This window comes from Copadichromis virginalis, linkage group LG6, assembly GCF_057382275.1.
Source record: "Copadichromis virginalis isolate Kocher_CV1m ecotype Utaka linkage group LG6, C_Virginalis_male_GT1.1, whole genome shotgun sequence".
Lineage (NCBI taxonomy): Eukaryota > Metazoa > Chordata > Actinopteri > Cichliformes > Cichlidae > Copadichromis > Copadichromis virginalis.
The window spans coordinates 9372348-9398966 of NC_140623.1; the positions used below are offsets into that span (position 1 = coordinate 9372348).

At 37.8% G+C, this 26619-nt stretch overlaps 1 protein-coding gene, 1 long non-coding RNA gene and 1 pseudogene across 4 annotated transcripts in view; 2 read left to right on the plus strand and 1 right to left on the minus strand.

Annotated features, from left to right (window-relative positions):
* LOC146707154 (ras-related C3 botulinum toxin substrate 2-like) lies at positions 1 to 4262 on the plus strand (annotated as a pseudogene). Its single transcript, XR_014920767.1, has 7 exons — positions 1 to 174; positions 676 to 791; positions 1222 to 1339; positions 1483 to 1545; positions 1945 to 2104; positions 2411 to 2544; positions 3751 to 4262. The product of XR_014920767.1 is annotated as a ras-related C3 botulinum toxin substrate 2-like (transcript).
* On the minus strand, positions 2425 to 24051 carry LOC146707155 (uncharacterized). The gene is made up of 2 exons (XR_014920768.1): positions 23619 to 24051; positions 2425 to 2550 (listed from the first exon to the last, which is right to left on the minus strand). It is a non-coding gene; the product is annotated as an uncharacterized LOC146707155 (long non-coding RNA).
* Positions 22312 to 26619, plus strand: part of LOC146707156 (F-BAR and double SH3 domains protein 2-like) — an 8070-nt gene continuing 3762 nt past the window's right edge. The window contains exons 1-2 of one of the 2 annotated variants that reach the window (XM_085458491.1): positions 22312 to 23300; positions 24635 to 24730. In XM_085458491.1, coding sequence (XP_085314617.1) covers positions 24677 to 24730 — 54 coding nt within the window. In that variant the 5' untranslated portion in view covers positions 22312 to 23300; positions 24635 to 24676. Of the gene's footprint in view, positions 23301 to 24088; positions 24731 to 26619 lie in introns of those variants that run through there. The other variant, XM_085458490.1, reaches the window with a different exon arrangement.

A 26619-nucleotide genomic window follows, 5' to 3' on the forward strand; every position in this document is an offset into this window, starting at 1 on the left:
TTTGGAATACGCCGAGGAAGAACAGTCTTCAAATGTTGGTCGTCCACGTCTTGAAATCCCGGCTGCAGCACTCAGGACTTTAGTGCTGTCCTGGATAACCATCGGGGTAATTGCCGATATGTTTTCTGTGTCTCCGAGCACAATTAGGAGGAGAATGACGGAGGAAGGTCTAAGGTAAGTTTATGCTGTAATTTAACACCTGTGTGAGTCTGTACACAGCATTATTTAGATGTTGACCTTAATTATGACGTTTGATATTGAAATATTATCGCTTACTTTTTTATTGTGAATGTCTAAAATAAGCGGGGCAGCTACGGCTAGTATAATAACTATACTAACTATATTATATATGTCAAAAAATACACTCTGTTAATATCACTAATGGCACAGGAGGATGAGTGTACTTAAGTAGTATTTGCACAGACCTAATGGAAAAGCAGAGTGTGCCATGGTTAGCAGGTGTTTCTACATTTTGGGAGAAAAACAGCAATCAGACAGCGTGAATGTTGTTCTTCCAGCAATCTGAACTCTTAACTCTATAAATATGTTTAAACAACAAACAGAATCACGTATATCCTCCCTAACCACCAGCAGGATCTCAGATAGTGTTGACTGTTTGTCATAGTTGTTCTATGTTTGACAGTTAACGTTATTTCAGTGACTTTTCTATTTCAGGAAATCCATCCATCTTTTTAACTACTGGGTCATTAAGGAGGCTGAAGCCCATCCCAGCTGTCATTAGGCAAAGGGCGGGGTAGACCTCGGACAGGCCATAAAACAGGATTAATCTGGTACACTAGTCTCTTTCTTTCTTTAAAAAAACATCTGTGTCTGCAAACATTTGTGTTATCAGTTTCATTTGAGCCTGAATACATTTGAATATGAATATGAAATTTCTCAAGTTTTTAAAAATGAGAAATTAAACTGTTATTCTACTATGAGACCACACGGGGGCAGCCCTGCCTTATTATGTATTATTTTCTCTTACTAGACATGGTTAGGATGGCTTTTGTGTCAAACTAACCAAAGTAATGTTGTTGGTTAATGTTTTTGTGAACAGTGGTATTTCAAGTATGGTCCTGTTTTTTTCTCCATTACAGGAGTTTCACTGGTTAAACAATCAGTGAATTGAAAGATTGTTGAATGAATGAATAACCAATGAAATGAAAGGTTGCCTATGACTTGTTGGCTGATCGCTGACCTTCTCTACTCTCCCCACAGATTCGACAAATATTCAGCTAATGTGATGGTGGACAGCAAGCCGGTCAACCTGGGCCTCTGGGATACAGCTGGACAGGAAGATTATGACAGGCTCCGCCCACTGTCCTAGCCACAGACGGTACAGAATCACACATACACACACACAGGCACACACAGTAACTAATGGACATAAAGTTACAGAGACAGAACTTATATAACATGTCAGCTAATTAAAACTGCAGCAGCTATTCTAATTCTTTGTCTCCTTGTCTCTCCATCCAGGATGTTTTCCTAATCTGCTTCTCCCTGGTTAGCCCGGCATCCTATGAGAACGTCAGAGCTAAGGTGAGTTTTGGCTGTTTTTTATGAGGCCTGTCTCTCAGCTGCCGAGGAACAAAATGTAAAAAAAGAACAAACGGAACAAAAGCAGGAATTTATTATAGAGAAAAAAAATAGGTACTTGGATTACAAAATGGAGAAAAAGCCTAAACAGGTCTAATAATTGATGTGAATGAATGATTGATGCTGTGGGTGAAAGTTGGATGATGTATTTCTCTCATCTTTAATAGCTACAGCATATCATTTGTTTTTCATGCCTTCATCCACCTTTCTGTAACACCTGGCATCAGAGCTTCATCTCCCTCCACCTTTGATTCTGTTTTTTGCCTCTAACACGTTCCTTGATTTTGCGTGTTCCCCTTTCTTGCCTCTTATTTAGTTTTCCTTTACTCTGTATTCTGCCAGTGGTACCCTGAGGTCCGTCACCACTGCCCCTCCACGCCCATCATCCTGGTTGGCACTAAGCTGGATCTGAGGGATGAAAAGGATACCATTGAGAAACTGAAGGACAAGAAGCTGGCGCCTATCACCTATCCACAGGGCCTAGCTCTGGCTAAGGAGATAGGTCAGTCACTCTTACTTTATTTGCTTGAAAAGCACTTTAAGATTTGAAGCTCTCCTCACCAGTGAAGATATGAAACTAGCAGATGAAGATGCTAGAGAACTTTGTAGCCTGACTGCCTCTGCAAATTTTTGTTATTCCCCTCATTTCCTGGCATCACAGTAAAAGTATAGTAGCTGTAGTTGACTATAGTGTTCTTTGAAAGTTGAACTTATTCTTCTCCACTACCAGCAAACCTTTCTTCTCTTACTTTGTCTTTGTAGTTCTTTCTCTTCTTTTATTAACATATATGTGTCTTCGCATGTATAGATGCAGTCAAATACCTGGAGTGCTCAGCCTTGACCCAGCGTGGTCTGAAGACTGTGTTTGATGAGGCCATTCGTGCCGTCCTCTGCCCTCAGCCCGCCAAGGTCAAGAAGAAGCCCTGCTCGCTGCTGTAAACGGTACGACTGAATAAAACACAGAGGAAGAGGAGGAAGAGAGATTAGATGTTTGAGAGAAGAGAGAAACAAAGTGAACTCGCTCATTAAATCAACACATAAAGTAGAGTAGAGGTTTGAGGGCTTCTTTTCTTTTCTTTGAACATAAGTCTGAAGCTATTCAATCAAGCCTTTTATTTGTCACATGCAATGTTTACATCTGCAGTGAAATTGGACCCCCCGAACATACATACGTATCAGCTCCAGCCTTGAGACCACAGCTGACACCGATACGGTAGCTGCATGAAATGATGGTGGTTTTCCTTTAGTGCGAACAACTGCATGTCAATTTCACAGTTGGTCTAACAGTCCGTCACTGGTCTCTCAGTCTCCCGTTGGAGAGCTTCTCTGAGATGTTATCAATCTTGTGCTCAGAGAGCAGAGACTGCCGTGAGCTTCTCCAAGATCTTATCCGTGCTGCGTTCAATGAGCCCATTTTGAGAAGTCACGACCCGTCCCATCATTTCCATCATAGCGGGCAGCCTTGTGGGGTTTTGGAAAGCCAATTCCGCCTTCCTTGATAAGCCAGGGCCAAGCCAACTCCGAACAGCAAGAACCCTGTTATCATGGTTCCGAAAAGGTAGATGTCTACAATGTCCTCGATTGACAGTCCCGCCAGGCACACGACCCTCCAGTTCCTCCACCCGTCCATTGTGTATCCAGAGGGGAACGTCCCTCTAGGACACTCGGACTTACTCAAGTCCAGGCTTCTCGTTGAGAAGAGGGTGTCACTTGCAATCAGGGACCAGTTGTTCAAATCCATAATTCCTCTTTTAGGTTGTAACAGACCGTGAGAGTCATCCAGGGCAAAAGTAGAAAAGTAGACGAGACTAGACAAGGACATTGAGAAGCCAAGCAGGAAAGAGAAGGAAGAGGGAGAGGAGAAAAGTGCGACTGCCTTCATCCAAAGCCAAACGAGAAAGGAAACTGTAGACACTTATCACTAAGAGGTGATTCAGAAGTTTGTTCTTGCACATATAATGGACAGAAACATTAAAGAGAAAAGAAAAGACATAAATGAACACAACACAAGACAGAAAAGTTTCACATGCTTTGTACTCAATTTCATTTTTTTGCAGAGGAAAAATAAATTTGTCCTGAATATTGTTGGAGTAATTTTGTCCCACAGGCATCAATTTAACCCCATGATTTATGTGACCTTTGTTTTAGATTCTCACAGGAGCACAGAAGAAGAGAAAAGGACTGCAGACCCTGAAGAATATATGCAAATCTGCCATGTCTCTAATGTATATCTACAACTTTAAACAAAACAAAAAACCAAACAATGTATGGTGTGCAGGTTTGCTATTGTTTTAGAAATGCCAACGAGCTCTTAAGTCCAAATCCAGACGCTGCCCAGACAGGATTTCTTTGTAAAATATATCAGTTTAGAGATTATAGACCCTTTGAGTTTAAGTGTAAGTCTGAGAGCAGCATGCTGCCTTCATCTAAAGTACTGCCAACAATATATATGTGTTTCATGAAACCTAAAATAAAAATAACTTTTGTAACTGAAATAAACACAGTGTTTCAGTATGATTTGTTCACTGTGCTGTTTTCAGGGTGATGAATGTAAGGAGCAGAAATGGTCGTTTGTGAGGAAGCAAGCAACAAGCAAACTTGTGTCTGAATAAGATTTATTAACAAATGTATTATTTGTTGTGCTATTAAAATTAAAATAAAACATTTGATTGCACAAAAGATTCACATTATTTCTCCACAACATGTGACCTTTTGGATTGAATGCCTATACTCAACTATGGGGGATATAAAATTCTCATTTTGATACAGCTGCTGATATCGCCTATACTCTATCCTTATTTACATATTGTGGAGAACAGCATCTTTTTCTGGTGGTGAGTTGAAAATGTTCAGACTCAAACAGCACTTTCAGTTTTGCAGTTTAATGTTTGACCAGCTTTTTTTGCCAAAACACCTTCATGTTTCAATCATTTTAGTAATCCTGCGAACAGTTAATCATGTCACATGGTGCTCAAGTCTTCAGCTGTGATTTTATTTGTTATTTAATTAATACAGTTTAATGTCTTATAATATAGATAGCTACACAGGCATACAGAGAGATTGTTTACTTTATTAATCCCCAGTGCGACTGAAGATTAAACTGAATATAAAGCATTTAAAAGAAGCTCAATCTTAAACTCATAACAGAACAGTAATGTTAGTCCATATAAAACTGATGTGGAATATTTTCCTCTTGAATTATTAGGTTAACTTTGATATTTTGTGGTTAGTTTGCCAGGATGATGACTGTCATCCTCTCTGCCTTTCTGCAAGAGGCTCCATATGCCGCTGTTCTAGTGGATACTGTAAAAATAAATAAGCAATGATATATGATAATACATTATCATTAAACTCTTAACTATACAGTAGTAGTAAAAAATATTTTACTACTTTCCAAATATCAATGAAAGTAGTAAAGTATAGGCATTCATGTAATAATAATAATAATAATAATAATAATAATAATAATAATAATAATGAACATGAATTATGTTTCATTCACAAAATATTTTCTCTTGCCAGTTAGTATTGTATTGTAGTGGTATTGTAATTTTCAGGAGACTGACAGTAACAGAAATTGATTCCATAGACAAGAAATCAACATGGACGTGGACCGCCACACTGCAAAACATTTGGTAATCTTTTCTGAATGGTTTATAGTTATGACCCTATTAAGGATACACAGAAGACAATGGACGAATGGACAAAATAAAGCATGTAGAGTACTTTTCAAATTCTTTTTGGTGTTTGCTCAAATATGGGACCTTAAATAATTTTTTTTTAATAATATAATTTAACTAGACCATACCTAGAATTTTTTTGTGGTACATTTCCCTGATGACAGATCCTGATTTAATTTCATGGTTGGAAGGACCAGGAAAAATTCTAAAAATTGTTTGAGTTGAGACAAAATGACCCTATTAGCAAATCACCATCGGTTTAAGAAAGGACACAAAAAAATTCAGTTAACATACAAAATCTGATATGAAAGAGGCAACACACAGTCTAACTCCTTTGTTTTTATGTTGCATAATACAGAGTGTTCATTCTTGGTAATGATCTAGCTGGTGGGCATGTTTTTCCCCCGCCAGAAGTTGTTGATATTCCTGCCCTTGCTGCTGACTCAAGCTCCACTGCTTCAGAGGTGTTTCCTGCGTGTGCAATTACTCGTGCTCAGGCTCGTAAAATGGGTGAGATTGTGGATTTGTCGGGGTCGTTTATGGCTACGCTTGATGAAGACGACTCTTTCGTGTCACCCATTGATTCTGTGAAACTCTCCACATGTGACGTCCCTGAAATGATACCTGAGGACATTAATCAGAGCTTGAATATTACCAGAGAGCTGTTGATCAAAGCACAGCAGGGTGATCCTTCACTGGTGCCTTGTTTTTCCTCTGTTGTGGACAGAGAGGGATCTAAAGCTCCCGTAAAATATTTCATTGAGAATGGTGTACTGTTGCGATCTTGGTCTCCTGATTCAACTGATTTGCATCGGGTAAACCAGGTTTTGGTGCCAAAGGAATATAGACCCCAGATTCTCAGTCTCGCGCATGATGCCTGCTTAGCTGGACATCTTGGGGTCAAAAAGACGTATCATCGTGTATTACGTAACTTCTTTTGGCCTGGTTTAAAATCAGATGTGGTGAAATATTGTCGTTCGCGCAGGCGCTGTTCTGTTACAGGAAGATGATCACGGCGTAGATCATCCCGTCTGCTACTTTTCAAGAAAGTTTAACAGACACCAGACCCATTATAGTACCATTGAAAAAGAGGCCCTTGCTTTACTCCTTGCGTTACAGCATTTTGAGGTCTATGCTGGGTCAAGTGTGCTGCCTGTGCAGGTGTTTACCGATCACAACCCACTGGTGTTCTTTTCCCAAATGTGCAACTCCAATCAAAGACTTATGCGCTGGTCCTTGTTGTTGCAAGATTTTAACTTGGAGATCAGTTACAAGAAAGGGAAGGATAACGTATTGGCTGACACCCTGTCTAGAGCACTGTCTCCTTGAATTAAACATTTTGGGGTTAATGTTAATTCTTGGGTAAGGGGGTGTTACGACTGTGACCGTAATTGTGTGTGGATTTGAGTGTCTAGGTGCTCCTCCGGGATTGGTGCATCCAGGGTGGATGGCTCACACCGATTGGCTGAGGACTGGGAGACAGCGGATAAGAAGAGCCCGCCAGGGACTGCCCAGTCATTCATCCTCGGCCCAACCCAGCCGGCAGACCGGTCACTGTATCGACGTATTATGTAATGTAAGAGCATGTAGGGGTGGACCGCCTTTTTGGTTGATCAGTTTTCTCCTGTTTTTGTTAGGTAGGGAGGAAAGTGATTGTCGTTTTGTTTAGTTCCTTTGAGTAGGTAAGTTTCGTTTATTTTTGAGATAGGCTGCTTTTGTTTGTTGTTTTGGCCTTGGGTTCACCCTGAAGCTATGATATGCTCCCTTTCTTTGTTTAACCGCACCTATTGTAAATAAATCACTGTCACAAGATAGTAAGTGTGTGACGTGCTGCTTGGGGTTGGACGGGGATGGATCACCCTTTATGTTGTGGTCTGGCCGCGCCTAGACGGGCCATAACACAGAGAAAAACTGTTTTTACGACACTAATGATGCCAGTAACAGTCGCTGTTGGGGAGGACAGTTTACACTGAGCATGTGCAGTTTAAAGATGCCTTTTATTTTTAAGGAGGAAACCATCCTGAGCTGCTAGCTGTCCAGTTTAAAATCTATAGTGAAGCACTTTCTGATGTCTTCTTATTCCTTTTCAGTATTGTGGATGTTTTGTTCAATATTTCCTTTTTGATGTTTGTTTACCAGCCGTATTGGTATCAATACTTCCTGTTATTTAGCCATAAATAGCCATTGTAGTGTCTTTGATTGAGATATGACTTATCGATCGTATTGATAATTTACGGAGAGCTTAGAGATGGATATCTGTGTAAGTAATGGCACAGCTTTTTTCCCCTTTTTTGTTTTTAGAATTAAGATTTTAAGAAAAGAAAAACAATTAAACCGTAGCTGAATCTGATCAGAGGAAAAGAGGTATCCGTCAGCTGTGACGCTGCGTTCTCGTTGATCTCCTTGAGATCTGAATGACATCAAACTTATTTTTGAAGTTTGCATTTACCCTGTTGTATTAAAAGAATACCTAAAGTTTCTTTTCCATTAGAGAATTTTTTGTTAACCTGTTTACTGGTCTTGATTATGCATCAAGTCAGAATCTGAAATTCATTTTTTTTAAAAAGGACGTAAAAACTCCCACGTTTTACAGCGTCGGCTATGCGGAGGCTGCCAGGCGTCGTATTTACACACCCATGGATGTTTAACTGTATTTATTGCGTACAAATAAATGTGAAATAAAGATAGCTTAAATGGAACAAGACTCTGTTTTAACACTTAATTCCTGCATCCACCTGTTTAAAATATATTATTTTAAAATAATGTGTTACATGACTACACAGAAGGATGTTTCAGCTCAGTATATAGCAAATAGAAAAAATATAAATAATTCTTAATTTTAAAATAAACATTAATCTGATTATTAAAAAAAATTATTGGACAAAAAGTACATGGAAAAAAGAACTCGGTGAAATGGAAAAAATAAAGTTCAATATCTTGAAAATCAAATAGAATACAAGCTTTGTTTTCTTCCTTGTTTTCTGTATTTATCTGTTTGTATAAGACAAACAGTTTATCATAAGTAACTGAAAGTCTTTCGGCTCTTCGAAGAAAAACTGATGGAATCCAACAAATAAACATAACTAAAAACTGCAGCCTCAAAAGTAAAACTCATTTGTTGCTGATAACGAACGCAAATCCAAAGTGTTGTTGTTCCCACCCCAGAGCAGCAGGTGGCAGCAGCACGATACAAAGGAACTGTACTGTACTGGGATTTCTGTTCGTTTTTGTTTTTATTTTCCAAAAGAAGAAGCTGTTTTTAACGTAAACTGTTGATTATAGAGTTTTTTGTTGCAGTTTGACCTTCAGCTGAACTTAATGTTGGGTTTCTATTGATTTTAGAGAAGCTATTCGCTGAGAGGTTGTCATAATTCATGCATGAAAGGGTTAAAACATATCCTTTGTTTCATTTTTTAGTGAAACTCTGGTAGAGTAGCTTTGAAACTGATAATTCAGCATATACTAAAAAATAAAGCCTTTTCTTACAGTATATTTGTGTGTATTTTATTTTGCAATATTTCTAATTACCACACTTAAAAGTGAACAGCCTATAATGCTATCATGACTCATCACTCAAACGCATCTTTTTCTCTCCGTTTTGGCCTTCCGTCCACACTGAGACAGCGTTTTCGGTCAAGGAAAGCGCAGCGTTTTGAAAACGCTCTCCAAAGCGTATACATTTGACGCCGTTTTCGCATAGCATTGTGGAAAGCGAACTGGAGCCTTTTTAAAAACAATGACACATTGTAGACTACGTCCACACATACACGGGTATTTCTGAAAACTGAGATTTTTCGTTTTTTTTTTAAATCCCATTCACACCTCAACACCAAAAACGAAGGAAAATGCTGCCAGGAGCATGCCAAAGCAACAGGTGGCGCTATATTCCTAACCGTGTAGAAATGTTGGCCAATCAGATGTCTAGACGCCTGGGCGGGAAAGAGTAAACAAAGATGGCGGCGCAAAGAAGCAGAACCGAGTACTATGTGTGGAGGGACCGTAACTGTCTGTGTATGTAAGCATTTAAACACTACAGAGAGTAAAATTAACAGTATTTTGTCTAAGTCCGCCATTGTAGAAATTAATTTCACCGAAACAATAACTTGGCGCACAGTGTGACGTCAAAAAAGGCGCACACCTTTGACCCTGCGTTTTCTCCGTTTTCCTTGTCCATAGTAAACGCAAAAACGGAGTTCTTGAAAATCTCCACCCAGGCAGGAATTTTTAAAACTCTCCGTTTTCAGTGGCCGAAACGTGTGGACGAAAGGTACAAACGCATAGATAAATCTACGTTTTCAAAAATACCCATACATGTGGACATAGCCTAGTCAAGTGATGCAATCATGTGATAAATTGTGACAGCCCCGTTAAAGATTAATATCAGTTTGTACATCCTCCAGATAGCTTTTCTTCAAATTCTTTAATTCTCAATCGCTTTTGTAACTTTGTACTTTTGTATTACTTGCAGCAACAACTCCACCTCATTGTTAGTCCATTTAAAAAACTAGTCGCTTTTCCTTTTCATTTTGCTGCATGTTTCAAAGAGCCGGAAAGTAAATAAACGGCAGACAGAAATGAGGCAGGTCGAGTCACCTTGCGTTTCACGCATGCGCAGTGCTGGAACAACTCTGTCAAAACGGTAGTTTGGACACGAGCATTTTCAGACAAAAACACCTTTTTCAAATTGATCCGGCCTAGTGTGACGTAAGATCACAGGCCGTTCCAATGACGTCACCAATCACCACACTTCAAAGCACAAAGCCTGCGTTGTCACAGTAACGCATTCTGCGATAGGAGGTCATATATAGGAGTGAACTTGACTCTCACACAGCCTTAACTGTCTATCTGTCCTCATGTCTGCAGTGCTGCTGTCTCCTGTCACCCTGCATGTTTCTAAGGTTAGTTTTCTCCATATTTATATTGTTCTTGTAGTTTTTGTCCTCTGGTTTTTGTCCTTGAGGTTTGAATATATGTGTGTGTGTGTGTGTGTGTGTGTGTGTGTTTGTGTGTGTAAATATATATATATATATATGTATATGTTTTTTGTCCACAGATGAGGTTTGAAGTGTCTGTGTGGTGCAGCTGGTCTGGTCTGTCTCTGTACAGTCGAGGCTGCACCCACCCATAAAACGGTGGAGGCTCACCAGGACATGCACACCTCACAAGTTCCCGGCTCTCTCGACTCGGTTGAAGACGGGTTTCTTGGAGAAGGGGAGGGCAGTGAGGCACAGTCCCCCGTCCCCACTTTCTTGCACTGAGGTCTGTTTGTTGCAAATATTTTTCACTTTGTTGAATTCTCCCAATTCTTTGAATCTTTGGGCTGAAGGAAGGACAATACTCGGTGTATCAATGCTCAATCAACAATCATTTATTTCCATACAATTCAACAATAAGAGCATTACAACGTCCGGACGGGAGAGATGCTACCAGAGGGTCAGGCACATGTCTCAGAATGGTGACGGGTTGCTCAGCTTTTTATAATCTCTAGTGGCCCCCAGCTAGTCGTAAAAGCCAAAACATCACATTTTTTCTCTGTTACAGCGCCTAAGTTATGACCTCGGCAGTTGTTTCTCTGCTTTCTGTAAGGTGGGGGTGTGGAATGTGGTCTGTCTATCTCCCCTGTCTTTAGACACAGAGTCTCCTGCTTACAACCTTCTCTTCATGATTCAACAATTAAGCATGTCAAGAAAACAGTGTAACACATTCCCAGCAGATCAAGGATACAGAGTGATGCACATTTATCTAATGAACTAATATGTGAATATGTTCTGTTAACTCAAAAGTATAATGAGAACTAAACTACATACAGCTCACACACTCTATATTAAAGGGTATAATGTGATCTACAGCAGTATTCTAATTCAACTACTTTGATTACATATATAAGGTAACATATAATAACAGAATAATCTAATAACTTGTTTTTATGTCTTATCATGTTTATATGTGTATTTATGTCTTGTATTGCTGCTAAGTAACTTTCTTGCACAGAGGTCTGTTTATTGCAAATATCTTTGACCTGTTTTTATGTCTTTTAATGTTTATGTGTGTATTTATGTCTTATATTGCTGGTAAGTAACTTTCTTGCACTGAGGTCTGTTTATTGCAAATATCTTTGACCTGTTTTTATGTCTTGTAATGTTTATGTGTGTATTTATGTCTTCAATTGCTGTTAAGTAACTTTCTTGCACTGAGGTCTGTTTATTGCAAATATCTTTGACCTGTTTTTATGTCTTATAATGTTTATGTGTGTATTTATGTCTGGTATTGCTGTTAAATGTGTATTTATGTCTTGTATTGCTGCTAAGTAACTTTCTTGCACTGAGGTCTGTTTGTTGCAAATATCTTTGACTTGTTTTTATGTCTTCTAATGTTTTTGTGTGTATTTATGTCTTGTAATGTTTATGTGTGTATTTATGTCTTGTATTGCTGGTAAGTAACTTTCTTGCACTGAGTTTTGTTTGTTGCAAATATCTTTGATTTGTTTTTATGTCTTATCATGTTTATATGTGTATTTATGTCTTGTATTGCTGGTAAGTAACTTTCTTGCACTGAGGTCTGTTTGTTGCAAATATCTTTGACTTGTTCTTATGTCTTCTAATGTTTTTGTGTGTATTTATGTCTTGTAATGTTTATGTGTGTATTTATGTCTGGTATTGCTGTTAAATGTGTATTTATGTCTTGTATTGCTGGTAAGTAACTTTCTTGCACTGAGGTCTGTTTATTGCGAATATCTTTGAGTTGTTTTTATGTCTTTTAATGTTTATGTGTGTATTTATGTCTTCAATTGCTCTTAAGTAACTTTCTTGCACTGAGGTCTGTTTGTTGCAAATATCTTTGACCTGTTTTTATGTCTTATAATGTTTATATTTGTACTTATGTGTTGCATTGCTGGTAAGTAACTTTCTTGCACTGAGGTCTGTTTGTTGCAAATATCTTTGACTTGTTTTTATGTCTTGTAATGTTTATGTGTGTAGTTATGTCTTGTATTGCTGGTAAGTAACTTTCTTGCACTGAGTTTTTTTTGTTGCAAATATCTTTGACTTGTTTTTATGTCTTGTAATGTTTATGTGTGTATTTATGTCTTGTATTGCTGGTAAGTAACTTTCTTGCACTGAGTTTTTTTTGTTGCAAATATCTTTGACTTGTTTTTATGTCTTGTAATGTTTATGTGTGTATTTATGTCTTGTATTGCTGGTAAGTAACTTTATTGCACTGAGTTTTGTTTGTTGCAAATATCTTTGACTTGTTTTTAATACTTGTAATCTTTATGTGTGTATTTATGTCTTGTATTGCTGGTAAGTAACTTTCTTGCACTGAGGTCTGTTTGTTGCAAATATCTTTGACTTGTTTTTATGTCTTGTAATGTTTATGTGTGTATTTATGTCTTGTATTGCTGGTAAGTAACTTTCTTGCACTGAGGTCTGTTTGTTGCAAATATCTTTGACTTGTTTTTATGTCTTGTAATCTTTATGTGTGTATTTATGTCTTGTATTGCTGGTAAGTAACTTTATTGCACTGAGTTTTGTTTGTTGCAAATATCTTTGACTTGTTTTTAATACTTGTAATCTTTATGTGTGTATTTATGTCTTGTATTGCTGGTAAGTAACTTTCTTGCACTGAGTTTTGTTTGTTGCAAATATCTTTGACTTGTTTTTATGTCTTGTAATGTTTATGTGTGTATTTATGTCTTGTAATGATTATGTGTGTATGTATGTCTTGTATTGCTGGTAAGTAACTTTCTTGCGCTGAGGTCTGTTTATTGCAAATATCTTTGACTTGTTTTTATGTCTTGTAATTTTTATGTGTGTATTTATGTCTTGTATTGCTGGTAAGTAACTTTCTTGCACTGAGTTTTTTTTGTTGCAAATATCTTTGACTTGTTTTTATGTCTTGTAATGTTTATGTGTGTATTTATGTCTTGTATTGCTGGTAAGTAACTTTCTTGCACTGAGTTTTTTTTGTTGCAAATATCTTTGACTTGTTTTTATGTCTTGTAATGTTTATGTGTGTATTTATGTCTTGTATTGCTGGTAAGTAACTTTATTGCACTGAGTTTTGTTTGTTGCAAATATCTTTGACTTGTTTTTAATACTTGTAATCTTTATGTGTGTATTTATGTCTTGTATTGCTGGTAAGTAACTTTCTTGCACTCAGGTCTGTTTGTTGCAAATATCTTTGACTTGTTTTTATGTCTTGTAATCTTTATGTGTGTATTTATGTCTTGTATTGCTGGTAAGTAACTTTCTTGCACTGAGGTCTGTTTGTTGCAAATATCTTTGACTTGTTTTTATGTCTTGTAATGTTTATATGTGTATTTATGTCTTGTATTGCTGGTAAGTAACTTTCTTGCACTGAGTTTTTTTTGTTGCAAATATCTTTGATTTGTTTTTATGTCTTGTAATCTTTATGTGTGTATTTATGTCTTGTATTGCTGGTAAGTAACTTTCTTGCACTGAGGTCTGTTTGTTGCAAATATCTTTGACTTGTTTTTATGTCTTATCATGTTTATATGTGTATTTATGTCTTGTATTGCTGGTAAGTAACTTTATTGCACTGAGGTCTGTTTGTTGCAAATATCTTTGACTTGTTTTTAATACTTGTAATCTTTATGTGTGTATTTATGTCTTGTATTGCTGGTAAGTAACTTTCTTGCACTGAGGACTGTTTGTTGCAAATATCTTTGACTTGTTTTTATGTCTTGTAATGTTTATGTGTGTATTTATGTCTTGTATTGCTGGTAAGTAACTTTCTTGCACTGAGGTCTGTTTGTTGCAAATATCTTTGACTTGTTTTTATGTCTTCTAATGTTTTTGTGTGTATTTATGTCTTGTAATGTTTATGTGTGTATTTATGTCTTGTATTGCTGGTAAGTAACTTTCTTGCACTGAGGTCTGTTTATTGCGAATATCTTTGAGTTGTTTTTATGTCTTTTAATGTTTATGTGTGTATTTATGTCTTGTAATGTTTATGTGTGTATTTATGTCTGGTATTGCTGTTAAATGTGTATTTATGTCTTGTATTGCTGGTAAGTAACTTTCTTGCACTGAGGTCTGTTTATTGCGAATATCTTTGAGTTGTTTTTATGTCTTTTAATGTTTATGTGTGTATTTATGTCTTGTAATGTTTATGTGTGTATTTATGTCTGGTATTGCTGTTAAATGTGTATTTATGTCTTGTATTGCTGGTAAGTAACTTTCTTGCACTGAGGTCTGTTTATTGCGAATATCTTTGAGTTGTTTTTATGTCTTTTAATGTTTATGTGTGTATTTATGTCTTCAATTGCTCTTAAGTAACTTTCTTGCACTGAGGTCTGTTTGTTGCAAATATCTTTGACCTGTTTTTATGTCTTATAATGTTTATATTTGTACTTATGTCTTGTATTGCTGGTAAGTAACTTTCTTGCGCTGAGGTCTGTTTATTGCAAATATCTTTGACTTGTTTTTATGTCTTGTAATGTTTATGTGTGTAGTTATGTCTTGTATTGCTGGTAAGTAACTTTCTTGCACTGAGTTTTTTTTGTTGCAAATATCTTTGACTTGTTTTTATGTCTTGTAATGTTTATGTGTGTATTTATGTCTTGTATTGCTGGTAAGTAACTTTCTTGCACTGAGTTTTTTTTGTTGCAAATATCTTTGACTTGTTTTTATGTCTTGTAATGTTTATGTGTGTATTTATGTCTTGTATTGCTGGTAAGTAACTTTATTGCACTGAGTTTTGTTTGTTGCAAATATCTTTGACTTGTTTTTAATACTTGTAATCTTTATGTGTGTATTTATGTCTTGTATTGCTGGTAAGTAACTTTCTTGCACTGAGGTCTGTTTGTTGCAAATATCTTTGACTTGTTTTTATGTCTTGTAATGTTTATGTGTGTATTTATGTCTTGTATTGCTGGTAAGTAACTTTCTTGCACTGAGGTCTGTTTGTTGCAAATATCTTTGACTTGTTTTTATGTCTTGTAATCTTTATGTGTGTATTTATGTCTTGTATTGCTGGTAAGTAACTTTATTGCACTGAGTTTTGTTTGTTGCAAATATCTTTGACTTGTTTTTATGTCTTGTAATGTTTATGTGTGTATTTATGTCTTGTAATGATTATGTGTGTATGTATGTCTTGTATTGCTGGTAAGTAACTTTCTTGCGCTGAGGTCTGTTTATTGCAAATATCTTTGACTTGTTTTTATGTCTTGTAATTTTTATGTGTGTATTTATGTCTTGTATTGCTGGTAAGTAACTTTCTTGCACTGAGTTTTTTTTGTTGCAAATATCTTTGACTTGTTTTTATGTCTTGTAATGTTTATGTGTGTATTTATGTCTTGTATTGCTGGTAAGTAACTTTCTTGCACTGAGTTTTTTTTGTTGCAAATATCTTTGACTTGTTTTTAATACTTGTAATCTTTATGTGTGTATTTATGTCTTGTATTGCTGGTAAGTAACTTTCTTGCACTGAGGTCTGTTTGTTGCAAATATCTTTGACTTGTTTTTATGTCTTGTAATGTTTATGTGTGTATTTATGTCTTGTATTGCTGGTAAGTAACTTTCTTGCACTGAGGTCTGTTTGTTGCAAATATCTTTGACTTGTTTTTATGTCTTGTAATGTTTATGTGTGTATTTATGTCTTGTATTGCTGGTAAGTAACTTTCTTGCACTGAGTTTTGTTTGTTGCAAATATCTTTGACTTGTTTTTATGTCTTATCATGTTTATATGTGTATTTATGTCTTGTATTGCTGGTAAGTAACTTTCTTGCACTCAGGTCTGTTTGTTGCAAATATCTTTGACTTGTTTTTATGTCTTGTAATCTTTATGTGTGTATTTATGTCTTGTATTGCTGGTAAGTAACTTTCTTGCACTGAGGTCTGTTTGTTGCAAATATCTTTGACTTGTTTTTATGTCTTGTAATGTTTATATGTGTATTTATGTCTTGTATTGCTGGTAAGTAACTTTCTTGCACTGAGTTTTTTTTGTTGCAAATATCTTTGATTTGTTTTTATGTCTTGTAATCTTTATGTGTGTATTTATGTCTTGTATTGCTGGTAAGTAACTTTCTTGCACTGAGGTCTGTTTGTTGCAAATATCTTTGACTTGTTTTTATGTCTTGTAATCTTTATGTGTGTATTTATGTCTTGTATTGCTGGTAAGTAACTTTCTTGCACTGAGTTTTTTTTGTTGCAAATATCTTTGATTTGTTTTTATGTCTTGTAATCTTTATGTGTGTATTTATGTCTTGTATTGCTGGTAAGTAACTTTATTGCACTGAGGTCTGTTTGTTGCAAATATCTTTGACTTGTTTTTATGTCTTGTAATGTTTATGTGTGTATTTATGTCTTGTATTGCTGGTAAGTAACTTTCTTGCACTGAGGTCTGTTTGTTGCAAATATCTTTGACTTGTTTTTATGTCTTGTAATGTTTATGTGTGTATTTATGTCTTGTATTGCTGGTAAGTAACTTTATTGCACTGAGTTTTTTTTGTTGCAAATATCTTTGACTTTTTTTTAATACTTGTAATCTTTATGTGTGTATTTATGTCTTGTATTGCTGGTAAGTAACTTTATTGCACTGAGTTTTGTTTGTTGCAAATATCTTTGACTTGTTTTTATGTCTTGTAATGTTTATGTGTGTATTTATGTCTTGTAATGATTATGTGTGTATGTATGTCTTGTATTGCTGGTAAGTAACTTTCTTGCGCTGAGGTCTGTTTATTGCAAATATCTTTGACTTGTTTTTATGTCTTGTAATTTTTATGTGTGTATTTATGTCTTGTATTGCTGGTAAGTAACTTTCTTGCACTGAGTTTTTTTTGTTGCAAATATCTTTGACTTGTTTTTAATACTTGTAATCTTTATGTGTGTATTTATGTCTTGTATTGCTGGTAAGTAACTTTCTTGCACTGAGGTCTGTTTGTTGCAAATATCTTTGACTTGTTTTTATGTCTTGTAATGTTTATGTGTGTATTTATGTCTTGTATTGCTGGTAAGTAACTTTCTTGCACTGAGGTCTGTTTGTTGCAAATATCTTTGACTTGTTTTTATGTCTTGTAATGTTTATGTGTGTATTTATGTCTTGTATTGCTGGTAAGTAACTTTCTTGCACTGAGTTTTGTTTGTTGCAAATATCTTTGACTTGTTTTTATGTCTTATCATGTTTATATGTGTATTTATGTCTTGTATTGCTGGTAAGTAACTTTCTTGCACTCAGGTCTGTTTGTTGCAAATATCTTTGACTTGTTTTTATGTCTTGTAATCTTTATGTGTGTATTTATGTCTTGTATTGCTGGTAAGTAACTTTCTTGCACTGAGGTCTGTTTGTTGCAAATATCTTTGACTTGTTTTTATGTCTTGTAATGTTTATATGTGTATTTATGTCTTGTATTGCTGGTAAGTAACTTTCTTGCACTGAGTTTTTTTTGTTGCAAATATCTTTGATTTGTTTTTATGTCTTGTAATCTTTATGTGTGTATTTATGTCTTGTATTGCTGGTAAGTAACTTTCTTGCACTGAGGTCTGTTTGTTGCAAATATCTTTGACTTGTTTTTATGTCTTGTAATCTTTATGTGTGTATTTATGTCTTGTATTGCTGGTAAGTAACTTTCTTGCACTGAGTTTTTTTTGTTGCAAATATCTTTGATTTGTTTTTATGTCTTGTAATCTTTATGTGTGTATTTATGTCTTGTATTGCTGGTAAGTAACTTTATTGCACTGAGGTCTGTTTGTTGCAAATATCTTTGACTTGTTTTTATGTCTTGTAATCTTTATGTGTGTATTTATGTCTTGTATTGCTGGTAAGTAACTTTCTTGCACTGAGGACTGTTTGTTGCAAATATCTTTGACTTGTTTTTATGTCTTGTAATGTTTATGTGTGTATTTATGTCTTGTATTGCTGGTAAGTAACTTTATTGCACTGAGTTTTTTTTGTTGCAAATATCTTTGACTTTTTTTTAATACTTGTAATCTTTATGTGTGTATTTATGTCTTGTATTGCTGGTAAGTAACTTTCTTGCACTTAGGTCTGTTTGTTGCAAATATCTTTGCCTCTTTTTTATGTCTTATAAGGTTTATGTCTGTATGTATGTCTTGTATTGCTGTTAAGTAACTTTCTTGCACTGAGGTCTGTTTATTGCAAATATCTTTGACTTGTTTTTATGTCTTATCATGTTTATATGTGTATTTATGTCTTGTATTGCTGGTAAGTAACTTTCTTGCACTGAGGTCTGTTTATTGCGAATATCTTTGACTTGTTTTTATGTCTTATAATGTCCTCTGGTTTTTGTCCTTGAGGTTTGAATATATGTGTGTGTGTGTGTGTGTGTGTGTATATATGTGTGTGTGTGTGTGTGTGTGTGTGTATATATGTGTGTCTGTCTGTGTGTGTGTGTGTGTGTGTGTGTGTGTGTATGTGTGTCTGTCTGTCTGTGTGTGTCTGTTTATTGTCCACAGATCAGGTTTGAAGTGTCTGTGTGGTGCAGCTGGTCTGGTCTGTCTCTGTACAGTCGAGGCTGCACCCACCCATAAAACGGTGGAGGCTCACCAGGACATGCACACCTCACAAGTTCCCGGCTCTCTCGGCTCGGTTGAAGACGGGTTTCTTGGAGAAGGGGAGGGCAGTGAGGCACAGTCCCCCGTCCCCCGACGCCCCTCGCGATGCCCCTCCTTCTTCGACTAACCCTCTGCAGAGGAGCCGTGAGAGCCAGGAACTTGTGAGTTTTGTATATCCACTCAGGCATCCTTCATACCTGGTCTGTAGGAAGTTCCTGTCAGAAGGAGGATGGACAGTGAACATTTTAAGCCCACTCGGCAGCGACAGATGGCCACCCCTTCCTGAGCCTGGTTCTGTCGGAGGTTTCTCCCTGTTAAAAGGGAGTTTTTCCTCCCCACCGTCGCCAAGTGCTTGCTCATAGGGGATTTTTTGGGCTTTTTTTTCTTAAAACCAACCGCTGATAATTTCACTGGCATCAAGTTTAGGACTCTGCAAATATTTAAATGGATAATTCGTCATCAAGTGAGGAATGATCCATTTAAATCATATTTGAGAGTCACATATATTTGTATATAAATATGATTTGTTGGACAATAAGGCAAATCACAGACTAATTTGGACAATTGGGAAAAATTAAATAAATAAAAAAAATTGGATAAAATGCATGTGTCATTGTTTCATATTGATTTCAAATAACATACCATTTGATTTCAACATATTTTTGTTACACTTGCAGTGGTGTTATTTTGTTATGATCCTGTTCCTTTTAAATATAAATATAAACCATCTAAATAGAAATGGAAAACTAGAAAGATTAAAAATATAGCTTTACTAATCTGAAAGTTATTTGTCATTGGATCCATCATTCCCACAGTGGAAACACATTATCTCATATTATGTTCAATTCTGTAGTTAAAAGTATAAAGTTTAATAATGTCTATTTTTAGTTTACTTTGTTAATAAACACATTTTTTAGTATTTTAGAAACACTAACATCATACATATCCAAATATGAAGCAATGTTTTAACTCCCATTTACATACAGACCTGTGGCCAACTTTACAAACCATTTTGAATTTTTCCAGCTGAGGCGTTCAAAATAGATATACTTTTGATTGTCACAGTGTTATTTGGGCAGCTGCCTGCCTAATATAACATAACATCACCACAATATTTTACATTAAATGAGGAAATGTATCTTTGTTTCCTCAGCTAAGAATGCTTGGCTGCTGTAGCTTGTGTTTATGTTGAGAGTGACATCTGATTTAAAAGCAAGAAGCAAAAGCCACTGAGCACCATCAGTCAGCACAGAGGCAATGCTACAAATTTAAGGAACGAAGGTCAATTCTTTGTGTGTGTACATGCACAGAGCACATGTGCACACGGTTGTGCAGATTAACTCACAGATGTATATGACAACTCACGTTTGTGGCATTAACATTGTTTTCCAATCTTAAACAGAAACAGGAAGCTCCAACCCGGAGGGCGGTGCACTGTTGGACGGACCAATCGGAGTCTGCGCTGCGGGACTGTTTTGATCACGCGGACTGGGAAATGTTTCACGTGGCCGCCAGAGACATTGATGAATACACAGACTCAGTCTGTGGATTTATCAGGAAATGCGTGGAAGATGTCGTCCCATCCAGAACAGTCAAATCCTTCCCAAATCAAAAACCCTGGATTAACGGAGATGTTTGCGCGGCACTGGCGGCACGGAACACCGCCTTTGCCTCCGCGAACACATCGGACTACAAACACGCACATTACCAACTCCGGAAGACGATCAAAGCAGCCAAACGTGAGTACAGGGACAGGGTGGAACAACAGTTTGACAACCCTCGGAGTATGTGGCAGGGACTAAACACGATCACAGACTTTAGAGGGAAAACCAGCACACCGCAGACCACGGCCTCTCTGTGTGAGGATCTAAACGTATTCTACGCTAGATTCGACACAGCGAACACCATGAGACCGGACAGTGTGCGCACCGCGGATGACGTCAGTGCGCACACTGTGTCTGAGGAGGATGTGCGGAAGTGCTTCAGGAAGGTGAACGCACGCAAAGCTACTGGTCCGGACGGGATTCCCGGCCGCGTCCTCAGGTCATGCGCGGCTCAGCTGGCTGGAGTGTTCACGCACATCTTCAACCTTTCCCTCTCTCTGTCTGTAGTCCCAGCCTGCTTCAAAATGGCCACCATCGTCCCTGTACCCAAATCCTCCACCATCTCCTCATTGAACGACTGGCGACCTGTAGCCCTGACCCCCATCGTAAGCAAATGCTTCGAGAAGCTGGTCAGGGACTTCATCTGCTCTGCACTACCCGACTCACTGGACCCTCTACAGTTTGCATACCGCCACAACAGGTCCACTGATGATGCCATAGCCCTGACACTACACACTGCCCTGTCACACCTGGAGAAGAGAGACACGTATGTGAGGATGCTGTTTGTAGATTACAGCTCAGCATTCAATACCATCGTTCCCTCGAAGCTGGACAGGAAACTGCAGGATCTAGGACTGAGCAGCTCCCTCTGCAGCTGGATCCTTAGCTTCCTGTCTGACAGACGCCAGGTGGTCAGACTGGGCAGCATCACCTCATCCCCCATCACACTGAACACTGGTGCTCCACAGGGGTGTGTACTGAGCCCTCTCCTGTACTCACTCTACACCTACGACTGCACAGCCACTAACAGCTCCAACATCATTGTGAAGTTTGCGGACGACACTACAGTGGTGGGTCTTATCACCAATGGTGATGAGACGGCTTACAGGGAGGAGGTCAGCGCCCTGACCCACTGGTGTCAAGACAACCATCTCACCCTCAACGTCGCAAAGACAAAGGAGTTGATAGTGGACTTCCGGAGGTGCAGAGAAGTACACACCCCCATCACCATCAACGGCGCTGCTGTGGAGAGAGTGAGCAGCTTCCGGTTCCTTGGAGTACACCTGGCTGAGGATCTTACGTGGTCAGTACACACAAACAAAACAGTGAAGAAGGCCCAGCAGCGCCTCTTCTTTCTCAGGAGACTGAAAAGATTCGGCATGAGCCCCCGCATCCTCAGGACCTTCTATCACTGTGCCATTGAGAGCATCCTCACTGGATGCATCACCACCTGGTATGGCAACAGCACCGCCTACAACTGCAAAGCTCTCCAGCGAGTAGTGCGGTGCTCTGAACGGATAATTGGAGGTGAGCTTCCCTCCCTCCAAGACATCTACAGGAAGCGGTGCCTGAGGAAAGCGGGGAGGATCATCAAGGACTCCAGTCACCCCAGCCATAAACTGTTCAGACTGCTTCCATCAGGAAGGAGGTTCTGCAGCATCCGGTCCCGTACCAGCAGACTGAGAGACAGCTTCTTCCATCAGGCCATCAGACTGCTGAACACGTCATAGACACCTCAGCTTCACTACTGGAACTTCAACATTATGCACTCCACACTGTATATAAATGCCACTTGTTTTGCACATATTCAACTCTGTATATTTTATATATTTTATTATTATTATTATTATTTTATTTTATTTTTTTACTATTTAATTTGTAAAAATGTGTATACACACACACACACACACACACACACACACACACACACACACACACACACACACGTAGGAAAATATTTAGTATACACATCCAGAAATGCATACACTATTATATATTGTACATATATTTATTAGTTTCAGGTTGACCATTCTTGTATTTTGCTCGTTTGTGTTGTTGTGTTTGCACATCTCTGTTGCTTGTGGGGCTCGCACACAAGAATTTCACTCGCATGTGCTGTGCCAGTGTGCCTGCACATGTGATGTGACAATAAAAAGTGATTTGATTTGATTTAAATGTAATACATACATTTCCGTCATTGGCCATAATTCTTGCAAGGAAGGGACTCAAAGGTCACAAGTTATTAAATAAAATTAATTAAACACACCATTAAAAGAAGTTCACTATTCACTCCTTAAACGTCATAGCTAGCAGCAGTTATTTATATCTATGAAAGAGAGAGCTTAATTGTTTGATTAAGCTTGATTGGAATGTCAGCTCCACACTGTGGCTGGTTGATTAAATAAGTTGGGGGAGCAAAAGTAAAATGAGCTACTTGTGGGATACTATTTAACTTGGCTTGGGTAAGCTGCTCATTTTATGCTCATTTTACTTTTCAGATGGTGTCAAGCCTGGCAGTTTGGTGTAATTGTTAGCCTTGTAATTCATAGTAATATATTTCTCACACACAACCTCAACCTCTGCCTCTCCATGTGAGCAGAGACGCAGCAGCATCTTGTTTCTACAGGAAGCCTGATTAAAATGTTAGGCATTTATACGGTGTACAAGATTAAAGAATATAAAACTGATATTACTAAACCTGACTTCCTTCCATCTATTTTCTGCTGCTTATCTGAGTCCGGTCATGATGCCCAGACGTCCCCCTCCCCAGCCACCTACTCCTGCTCTTCCTGGAGAACAGTGAGCCGCCACTCTGGTGCCTTTCGGTGTAAACGAGTAGCTTTCCAAATAACTCAGCTCTTCATCGTGTTTCTAAGGCAGAGGTCAGACATCCTTCAGAAGATGCTCATTTGTGTCAGATTTTAGTCATAGGTAAAGGTATGACTGTAGACTGACGGGTAAATCAACAGGGATCAATACCCTGCTCCTCTTTTTTCCAATACAAGTTCCTCTATCAAATCATTTTTTGACACTTGAGTCAGCAGTCCAAGCAGAGATGTCCAGAAGTTCCTTTTCCCACTTAAGTGGTATTTATGGTCACACAAATGCGTCTGACAACAGACAGGCAGCGAATACTGGGATACCACGGCGAGCCGGCCGAGATACATAATGTGTCCAGTGTGTGTTTGGTCTGCCCTTACCAGCTCGTCTAGGAGACATTCTGGAGGCCTCCTATTTCAGATGCCAGTCAAACCACCTACACTGGCTCCTTTCCTTTCTGTGAATGATCGCAGTTGAGGAGGAGAAGCTATGCTGTCCCCTGGTATGGTCTCCCCAAGGCAACTGGTTCTTGATGAGGGGCCAAACTTAAGTACAATTCAAAAGACCAAAGTTACTAGCCTGGGACCAGTACTGGGGAGGTTTCTTTGTTTTCCAGAACAGCTAATAGCTGTGCCCCATGAGTTCAGCTTAAAATATCCACACAGGTACTTCGTCCTCCCTCGGGTGGGCAGAGAGCTTTGTGGTCCAGGTTGTGGTCCAGTCCCCGGCTGCTTTAGCTGGCTTTAGAAAAAACCTGAAATTAGAATTAAAACTGTTTGTACCTTCACCTGTGTTACTTACAGTGATATGTTATGTAATTTGTTAACTGTCTCTTTAAGCTTTCAGCAGCTGGAGAGTTAAAAATAGTCTGTGTGAAAATAGGCAGGTGGTGAACTCGAGCCTGTGATACGTTTTTAATGTCAGGCTGTGACCACAAACACCAGAGTGGTCATCAGCATTCAGATCAGCTGATAGTAACCAGAAACGGCTTTATGGTCATTCTCTTAATTGTTATTGGCGTTTTCTTTTATTTGACTTGTTTAAAATAATAAAAAGCTGATTTGGGTTCATTTTATAAGCAAATCACATAACTTAATACAACAGAAATAAACTGACAGAGTAATGGAAAATAAAAAATGATAAATGTGGCCCAAAGCTACACGGATCACTGGCCACAATTCATTCAGCTGGAGGTCTTTTTTTTTTTCAAAGTTAATTTTAAATAGAAATAAATGTGGGCAAGAAATTAAAACTAAATAGGGAGCAAGCCTGAACCCTAAAGGCTTTACTAAGTGTTAATTATGCAGGTTTAGACATGGGCTGATTTGTAAGCTTGTGATAAACCTTAAATAAGTATATATGTATATTTTTGTCTGTTCCCTTGAAACGCATGCAGGTTCTGCAGGAGTTTCACCAGCAGCTGTTTGTGCAGAAGAACATGGCGTTCCAGCAAGCACCAGACTTCATGTTCCAGCCTGTCGACTCAGATACGGTAAATACTGATGTTTTTCTCTTTTTATTCATTATTAAATGCATAAAATATCACATGCGATTGCTTTTAGTGATTATTGGGGAAAATAAACTCGTATTTATTATGCATGGAATGAAATCCCCAACCTTAAAAATTTAGAACTTAACATGATTTCTCTAAAATGTTCAAGTAAAACTTGAAGAATAATTTTTGAAACTATTAAAATCCAAATCTCAAAGTGTTTGGGTTGCTTTTAATACAAATTTTGTAGCATAAAATAAGGTTCGTGTTTGACTAATTTAGTTGGCAGGAGGTGTTAATCAGTTTACCGGAAAATCAATTTCTACAGAAAAGTGAAGTGAAATGTGGATCCTTCAGGTTTGAACTGCACAGGTTGGAAACCACAGGTAAAATGCTGTAATGAACACAGATCAGAGGAGATTGTTGAGAAGTGGAACAAAGCTCAACAGATGACAGATTAATTTGTTTAGACAACAATCAATACAAAATCAGACGAGTGGAACAAGCAGCTCACGGGCATCCTGAAAGCTGAGCTGGCCGTGGCCACAAAAGCCCGGACTGGACTCGGCTCAGGACCTTGATGCTCAAAGCGGCTTTAGGCAGAGCAGATCCACCTTTTTGGTCCAGAGTTAAACATCTCAACAATACCAGATGCAGAAAAGATTTTTTTTTTTTTAGACATTCATGATCACTGGAGTATGAAGCTTGAGAAGCTGGGTGATGACCTTTCCTCTAAATTGATACACAAGCAGGAAAAAATGTTCTAATTTTCTAAAAAATTGTAAGTAACAGACAAAGTAGCTCCATTGTTTGAGTGTCAATAATCTGTCTGCACTGAAATAAACAACTAATTTAAATAGATTTTAATCACAAAAGTGCTGCACACACATTATGGAACAGTCTGGGTAAGAAGTCAAAGCAGGAAACATAATAAGTCCTGCGTGATTGGTCTTTATCTTTGTTAGTCTGAACTATGAGCCTGAAGGCAGAACAGTGAACTTTGTACTGTACTCCTTGCCCTGCACAGGAACTTAGATTATTTCCCATTTTTAGTTTTTATTTACAGATGTGTCGTCTCATTTCCTCACCGTGGGACTATTTCCAGCTCGTGTTTGTTCCGACTTTATCAGACTGTTTATCTTCCTAAATAAATGCACAAACTCCACTTTTAATTAAATATTTGGATTGGACGTGGATCTTTAACATGTCACCAGGTGAAGGACTGGTGACATCCTTCAGAAGATGCTCATTTGTGTCAGATTTTAGTCATAGGTAAAGTTATGACTGTAGACTGACGGGTAAATCAACAGGGATCAATACCCTGCTCCTCTTTTTTCCAATACAAGTTCCTCTATCAAATCATTTTTTGACACTTGAGTCAGCAGTCCAAGCAGAGATGACCAGAAGTTCCTTTTCCCACTTAAGTGGTATTTATGGTCACACAAATGCGTCTGACAACAGACAGGCAGCGAATACTGGGATACCAGTTATAATTCTGACTTTGAAGTGAAGCCACTTTTTGTTTTGGCTGTTTTTAATCAGTTCCAGTCGTGTTTAACCCCCATTTAGATTTACTTTCCCAAACTTTGTGGCACTAATGATTCTGTGTCCAGGTTTAAAACACCTGCTCTTTGAATTTGTACAGAAATTCTAGTTTAAGTCTGAGTTTTGTGCTGCTTTGGAGTATTAGTTGTTTTATATTACCTGAGTCCTGAGTAAAGTGTGGTATAAATGCATGGTCTCAGTGTTTTCTTCAGTGTTCTGGCTGATGTTATTGAAGCCACAGTGAGCATTTTTGTCCGTTCACCAGTGTGGCGGTATTTGAAAAATATACATCACGGGTGAAATGAAGATGGTTAAACTGTTACATCGCAGCTTTAATTTGAATG